The sequence below is a fragment of the Alligator sinensis genome, unplaced genomic scaffold (genome assembly GCF_000455745.1).
Source record: "Alligator sinensis unplaced genomic scaffold, ASM45574v1 scaffold237_1, whole genome shotgun sequence".
NCBI classification, from domain to species: domain Eukaryota; kingdom Metazoa; phylum Chordata; order Crocodylia; family Alligatoridae; genus Alligator; species Alligator sinensis.
The window spans coordinates 1,790,811-1,799,044 of record NW_005841849.1 but is presented as its reverse complement, the minus strand read 5'-3'; the positions used below and the strand labels follow the sequence as shown (position 1 = coordinate 1,799,044).

Below are 8,234 nucleotides of genomic sequence, written 5' to 3'. Positions count from 1 at the left end.
AAAGAGTTGGATTAAAATGTCTCCAGTACTGTTCCTAAATTAGTCACGTGAGGTTTGAACAGGTTTGTACTCTTTGGTTCTAGAAGAGAAGAAAGCTATGCTGCAGGAAATTGCTAATCAGAAGGGAGTGTCCTGCCGTGCACAAGGTTGGAAAGTCCATCTCTGTGCAGCACAGTTACTGCAGTTGGTAAGTGAAAGAAGCTTGCTAACATCCTGCAATGTAGAGAAACAAAGAAATGTCTATGTGGAATGGTGTACCTGATCTGAGGTTCTGTGTTCATGGATGTAAGGGCTAAGCATGAGAGATGCTCTGTATCCTAGCACCAAATTCCCCAGAATCTCTAAGATCTTGGAATTGTGTTGAGAGAAGTAGGGAAGGCAGTCTTGGTTAAGACCTTTGTTAATTCAGAAGTGCAGCAATCTGGTAAACTTATGTCGGTGTGATAAATAACACCATTCTGTATCAGATGCTCCTTCCAATGAGTAAGTTTGCAGCTAAGAGGAAGAAGCTGAACACCTTCTCTTTGTCTATACATATTATAACATGGAAGAATGTTGTGCATTAGAGGAAAAGTGAATTCTCACTAAGGTCTAATGTCTTTTAGACTAACCTGGAGCACGATGTGTATGAGAGACTCACTGCCTTGCAGGAAGGGCTCATCCCCAAAAAAAAGGCAGCAACTGATGATGACTTGCATCGAATAAACGAACTGATACAGGTAAGTGCTTGTAGCTCAGTCTCTCAGCTCAGTGTCTGCTTAACCCTTAGTTGCAAATTTATACTAATCCTAACTACTCTTCTATTAATACCTAGCAAATTAAAAAAAAAAAAACAAAAAAACTTTCTTTTTTCTAGCATGTCTTCCCTGTATTTTGAGTGTGCTCACTGAGACCTCTGAGGTGAACTTGAAAGGGGCAGAGGGATTGGTGAGATAATTCTGCTTCTGTTGATAGAAATGTGTTTGTTTCAGGGGAATATGCAGAGATGTAAACTTGTGATGGATCAAATCAATGAGGCCCGAGACTCCATGCTAAAAGTCTTGGATCACAAGGACCGTGTTTTGAAGCTTCTAAACAAGAATGGAACTGTCAAGAAAGTGTCCAAATTGAAGCGAAAGGAGAAAGTCTAAAGTGCAAGTGACTTTGAAAAAAAAAAAAAAAAAAAAAAAAAATCGAGAATGTGTACAGAACAGAGTTCAGACTTTTTGTAGTTTGGGTTTATTTTTAAGCAGAGCATCTGTATAAAAAGGATGAGTTCTAGAGAACAGATGGCAGCAGATGGACGTGTGGAGCCCAGTGACCTGAAAGGATTGTCATTAATCTGTCATAATGAACAAAGATTTCTCTCAGGCTCATCCCTTTTTAAACTCTTTGCAATCCCATTTGTTTAACCCTCCTGATGTGTCAGTGCCTACTAATTGGAACTAGTGATGCGATGTGTGGTGGACAGCACCCTCCCCCCTTCCATTTCACAGCTTAGGGGTAACTTCAGGTTTGACCAGTGGTTCTTGTAGGAGACTCAAGAATCTCACCAGTGTCAGCTCAGACTGACATGAGTGTTTCAAAGCATTGAAAATGACACCACTTCCAATTACCCCATTCAGTTTGTGTTCTTCTGACCATCCAGCGTCTGAAGTAGCTTTCTGATATCAGTGCCATTGCACTAGAAGATCTGCCACACTTAGGATCTCCAATGGTTTGGAAATCCTAGCTATCAATTTTTTTTAAAAAAAAAGAACCATTTCAAAGTGATTTTGTAGTGTCTGTGCGTGTCCATGTTGGTGCTCTGGGATACTTGTTTTGAAGTACCTCTCTCGCAACACAGTACTTCCTGTAGCTGGTGTGATGTTAATTGTATGTATCACATACATCCTGAAAACATTAATAAAGGACTTGGAGGTTTTTGTACATGAGCAGTTTTTATATCTTTATGCCAGAGAAAATAATTCTTAAAATGAAAAAGAAATCATGCCCTGAAAAGAGAGAGGGACCTAGATTTTGGTGGGGGGAAAAAACAAAACACCCCTTCAGCTGCTGTTAGGAAATAGGAATTTGTTGGTACTTCAGCTTGTATGGGTGTAAGTATGAACTTTCACGCCTCATCTTATGTTTCCATAAGGATTGCCAAATTTAGTTCTCTGATCAGGAATTCATAAATATCCACAAAGCTCTCACATTAGGAATTATTTTGGTTTTGTTTAGGGTTGTAGTCTTCAAGCTGCTAATAGCCATTAGTAACTTTTTCTGGGCTTCTAAATTTGGATCAGAAAAAGTGCTATTTTCTTTTGTAGGATAGAGAGAGTAGGAAAGCAGGAGCTGAATACAATTATTTAAAAAACAAGATGTGCATAATATGCAAGAAGAACCCTATTTCAGATTCTGTCAGGACAGCAATCTTATTTTTATATTGGTGTTCTGGTCTTGTTTAAAAAGAAATGTACAACTCTCAAATATACTTCTGGCAATGTCATTTTAGCTTTGGTAATTACAGACTTAAATTATGAGAGGAGGTGTTATCTATCAGGGAGAGGAGTGAAAATGTCAACATACATTTTTTAACTTTAAAATACATACCCATAAGCTTGTCAGAATGTAGTGGTTGTGCAAAGAGACTAGAAGAAATTACCCTTCCACATTGTTTAGGAACTAAAAGTAGGCGCTGAAGGTGGATCCAAATTGTTTTGACTTGTTCCTTGTGATTCAGGCAAAGGTTGTTTTGAATGCTGTGGAACACACAACTTGGTCAGAATGCTGTGGCATAAAGCAACATAATAAAATAAAAAGAGTTTTCTGAAGGATAAACTTATTCTGAGCCCTGGTTTCACAAGACAGTAAAAACAGTTTATTTGATGCTACCATAGAAACAGCAAACAAACCCAGTTCTCTTTTAAGTTACCTACCAGTTTTCTTCAGCAAATGGCTTTCTGACCCAACCATTTTATCATCATCTCAGCTATTTTGATATCATTATATAACGATGTAGCTCTTTTTCTTACCTTTTTGCCATTTCATATTCCAAAAAACTATTTTTTTCATATAAGGGTGTGGACACATAGCAGCTGAAACATTGCAAAATGTCATTGACTGGGAACTGGTTCACGACTGTCTGTGATACCAGGGTTTGTGTTACAGGCAACCCCCTTAATGCTGTTTCACTTAGTGCTATTTCACTGTAACACTTATTTTAAATTGATACCTGATTTCACTTAGCGCTCAGCAAGTTTCATTATAACGCTTCCGGTTGCCATCTTGGGTCATCAAATACTTTAGGTTTCATTTAACGCTCGTTTCGCTTAATGCTCAGTTTTTCAGGAACCAATTAAGAGCGCTAAGTGGGGGTTGCCTGTATACATAAACTTATTTCAACAACCTTCAACCCCTTTGCACCACCCTTTTTATTTATTTATTTATTTTGGATGGAAGGAATTGTGAAATTCCTGAAACAAAGTTGTTTAATACAAGGACAACTTCAAAGTCAATTTAGTGCTGAGGAAGCTGCAGTTTCTAAGCAGTAGCAAAGAGCAGCTAAGAGCCACCTGGGCTCAAACAGTTTTGCTTAAATTGTTTGTTTGCCTCTATCTTGATGATGTTTCTAACTCTCCAACATTCCTGGACAAGTCCCTTGCCCCCTACCAATTTGGTGTAGTGCCATTGTCTAAAGGGCTTGTTCCAGTTTACACCAGCTGCAGATTCAGCCCTTTGGAGAATATATCTGCTGTGAACACTTTGAATGTGAGCATCTAGAACATTTTACTGGAAATAACATAGTGCTGGGCTATTTTGTTCTTCTGAATAGCAGCAATTCACCTTTTCTTCACAGCATTTTGACTCATGTTTAAGGTGATGAATGTGATCTCTTCTGTTCACTGGATGAAAATTAAGTGGCTTTTTAGCATTTTTGGTAAAGTCTAATGTCCTAAAAATGATGGAGTTCTGACCAGAGCCAGTAAAATCCATGTTTATTCATCTGTCCTGACTGATAGCTTCTGTTATTTGAGAGCTCAGTTTTTCTTCTTAGAAAATGGCCAAATAGCTTTTCAGAATGTAGGGCAGGTGGCACCTTATAGACTAACTTGTTCAGAGAGGCATGATCTTTCACAGGCTACAGCCTTTGTCAAATTCTCTTTCTTTGTTATGCAGTTAATAAATTTCCCTGAGACTAGCAGCTTCATTTATTCTACAAATCCTGTGGTGCACATAGGTTGTGCTTTGTTTGTTTGTTTAGCACTGCTACTTTTAATACCAAAATACTTTTGAATTGTATATTAAACACAGGTGAAATAAGGCTATGTACTCGTGATGACTCTCACACTATTCCAAAATGACTACCCTCCTTAGCACTGATCTTTGATACATTCTACAATCCTTATTCTTTACAACACTTCTGTGGTAGGTGGGGTGATGAGGTGAAATACGACACAGAAATTGAAAAGCATTCCCCTTATCGTGTCACCAGTAAATTACAATGGGGGTATTTTTGGGGGTTTGTTTTTTTTTTTTGGCTTGCAGTCTCAGGGTCCCGTGACCCTCACGCATCTCTATCATAGTGCCTCATGTGTGGTGTGTTTGCCTCTAGACTTTGCTAGGAATCCCCTTCCATTCTAACTTTCATAGCACCCTGTGTATCAAAGACACACTTCCCAATCCCTCACAAAAATAACCAGTCTCCAGATGTGAGGTGTCTGATTGACAATCCCCTGATGAAGCTCCTATTCTTATTCATGGTCCTAAAGAAATTGATGGCTTGATCTTTCTCAGGTAACTACCACTGGTGGATGTTAATTCAAGCTAACATTTGTGTTCCATAGAAGGAAAGAAGAAAAGTCATTTTAAATAGCTACATTTTGAGAAATGTTTTTAAATGTGCCATTTGAAAATGTTTAGTAAGTTTAAATGAATTGTTTGTTTGGGGTTTGTTTGTTTTTTTTACATATCTTCATTTCCTTTTCTGCACTGAAGCCACTAACTAGTACTCTAGTACTCTGGAATATAGCCCAAACTTCAAGAGCAGAACAAATCCTGAGCACAAGGAGTCAAGCAGGACACAACTCTTGACCATTAACAGCTTGTAAGAGATAATTATTTCTAGAAGACATAATATGAGCATTTTATTGTTCAAGGTTACCAAAGAGATTACATGTCTTGGCACATGGTTTTGGTGCTTTCACTTCCAGCAGTACATACTGCAGAGAGGAAGAATATTCTACCCCAAGCAGCAGTCTGAAAGTCCTGAAATAGCAGAGGTAAAATGACCTATAGCATTATTTTAAAATTAAAATAGACTTTACAGCCACTTAATCTAGACAAGTCCTGGCCTTCAGCTCTTTGCTACAATCCCTTCAGTATATCCTGCTAGGATAGTGGCTGCCAGACTTTTTGCGGGGACTAGACCTAGGATATTTGGGGGAGGGAAGTTGGGAAATAAGGGGAAAGAGGGGGGAAGCACAACCATGTACTTAAAGTGTGAAAAAACAAAGCTTGAGTTCTTTTCCTGATTCTGCACTGACTTCTGTGTGACCTCACATTGGTCATTAGGCTTTTTGATTTTTGAGGCTCCTGGCATCCAGGACCTTATGAAGAATGCCTTATATTCAAAAGCTTGCCTAAACTTTTATTTAACCAACTTCATGGGTAGAATTAAGGTATCACTCGAAACAAAATCCTTGCCTCTTACAACACCTAGAAACTCTGGTGTAGTAAAGTAGCCTCAAGATGCTTTAGTATTTTGTAGCTCTGAAACTTAAAAAAAACCCCAATTCTGTTTAAGATGTCACTGCCTGAAAGATTATCTGTGGCTTCATTTCACTTATGGGGTTTATGGTTGCAGTGACACTGCAAAATGACAACCTTTTAAATTGGATGGTAACATTTACACAAGCTGAAATAGAAGGGTAGATTAGAAATATATATGCTTTTTTTATATATATTGGGAGTAGTCTGCACATGATGATGCATGGGTTAACTAATTTCTAAAAGCCTTTGAAAAACAAATTAACTTTTTTTAGTGTCTCAACTTTAAAGTTGCACATGTTTTGTATTCAGGACTATCTTCATGACTAATTCTCTCTTAAATGATCAAAAATATAGACTGCTTAATATTCTCAGTCTTAAGCATTGTTTTCATGTTGAATTTGCTTTAGTTTCAAGGCGCTAGACAGCTCTGCTTCTTGCTATTGGTATACATGAAGCAGGCTACATCTTGAAATTAAGTTAAAGCCATGAAAGAAGGTGCTTTAACAGCTTGTGTTTTGGGGTTTTTTTGGTTTATTCAGAACCTTAATTGCTCTGGTTCTGTGCATAATGGTGGCTCTCTCCTAATGCTGAACTAAGCTTTGCTGTAGCCCTCTACAGGGTCTGAGCCTGTGTTTATTACAGAAGAAAAACAGGATTTATCTACGCAGCAAAACAGATGTCAATAACACAGGTGCACATACCTGCATTAGCTTTGAACTGTGCTATCTAGTCATTGATAATGACTAGATAGCACAGGTAGCAACAGTGGCAAAGACAAAGGGATGTAATCTTGTACAGGTGTTCTGTGACCTCTAAATACATACTTGGACTGCTAGCCTGTGCTACCAGCTAACACATACACTCACCCATGCTACAAATAGACCTGCATTTTGATGCCTAGTCGAGAGGGATGCTATAAAGAAACAGTTATTCTGGAAAAATGAAAGCCTAGCAATTGTTCTGGAGTAAAATTATTTTTATTCCAAAATAGGGTGGAGAGAAGCTATTTTGGGGTAGTTTGTTCTGCAATAGCTATTCTACCCCATCTCCCTTGTGCTGATCAAACCTTACTGGTGTCCTTACTTTCACTTTACAGTTGTGTGCAATCCCACTGAAGTCAATGGGATGATGTGCAGTGTCTAAGGATTCTAGCCCCCTAGAGACCAATTGTTTTTCAAAGGCAAATAATTTTTGCAGAAGAGCCATATTACATCATAGCTTTGCTCCTTTTTCATGAAAAAGCAAGAAAAAGGGATTAACATTGAGAGTTTGGTACAAAGCTCCATTCAGATGATCAAATAAGCGACCATGCATGTTCCCCAGCATTGTCCGCGTCACTGACTCACTGCTTCTCTTCAGTAGGGGCGGCGGACTGTGCAAAAGGACCTGGCGGGCAAAGCAGCAGGGGTTTTTGCAGGTCAAAAGCAAGCTTCTTTTGCAGATGTAGGAAGTTTATCCAGTGAGTCATTCGTTTTTAGCAGTTCTCCTTGACAAGTCGGTAGCTAAGCTAGCAAGGGAGGGAACTGCCACAGCTTTGTCCTTCCCCTAGCACCAAGGAGATGTATCCAGATTGACATCTGCTCCGGCAGTCGTGTCTGCGCGGGAGCGCCTACTGCAGAGGCGTCCTAGGCGGCCGGGCCCTTATGCGAACAGCGCAACGTCAGGGAGACAGACCCTCCCCCGCCCGCTCCCGGAGTGTGTGAAAGGGGAAGTTGGGCACGGCCGTTCCAGCCCGTCCAAAAGCCTCTGGACGAGGGTATCAGCTCGTGCCGCCACAGCCCGTTGCACTCACGCTGCGCTTCACAACCAGCTGCTGCCTCAATCCCGCAGCTCCGGGGGCAGCGAGGTCCGAGGGGGGAGCGGTCTGGGCGGCCTTTTGCTGCCCGCAGAGCAGCAGCGACCACACTTTTCTGGCGCCCCCGCCTGGACCTCTGCCTGCTCCCGCCGGGTCGGGTTGGGTCGGGCATGGGGCGCCCTGCGGGGACGCCGGGTGCCGGCTGCGCCTCAACTCAGCTTAGGGACACCACTGGGGGGGACCGCGTGGGGGAAGCCCGCACCCCTGCGCTAACCCCATTGGGCGTTCCCGCAGAGCCCCTCGCCCAATGAGAGAGCACAAGCCGCGTCACGTGTTTCGGGCCGCGGTCGCGCCACCAATAGGTGGTGGGCTGAGCTACCTGTCTCACGCCAGTAGGGGCAGGGGGAGTCCCTCACTCCGCCTCCTTGTGCTACCCCCCGCCTGTTTGTTCTCGCACGTGCGGGCGGTCACATGACTCGAGGGGCTCAGCCCGGGGCGCGTCACGTGACCGCGAGCGGAAGCGCTCGGCCTCTATGGTTTCCTCTATGGTGGTGGCCTGTTTGCACCCCTTTCCCCGGTTCTCTATGGTCGGGTCGGCGCCGCGGGGCCGATGGGAGCCTGGCGGACTCCGTGCATTCTTCCCCTATTACCTCACTGCCAGGGAGGAGGCTGCCGGGATCGCGGAGGACCGAGGTCCTGCCTCGTC

At 42.1% G+C, this 8,234-nt stretch overlaps 1 protein-coding gene across 1 annotated transcript in view; it reads left to right on the top strand.

Moving 5' to 3' along the window:
* The window catches only part of SAP130 (Sin3A associated protein 130), a 31,272-nt gene extending 29,364 nt beyond the window's left edge, over window positions 1-1,908 (top strand). The window contains exons 18-20 of the mRNA XM_006016030.2: window positions 84-187; window positions 606-719; window positions 972-1,908. Of these exons, the coding sequence (XP_006016092.2) occupies window positions 84-187; window positions 606-719; window positions 972-1,130 (377 nt within the window). The 3' untranslated portion in view covers window positions 1,131-1,908. The remainder of the gene's footprint in view (window positions 1-83; window positions 188-605; window positions 720-971) is intronic.
* Window positions 1,909-8,234: the final 6,326 nt, after the last annotated feature.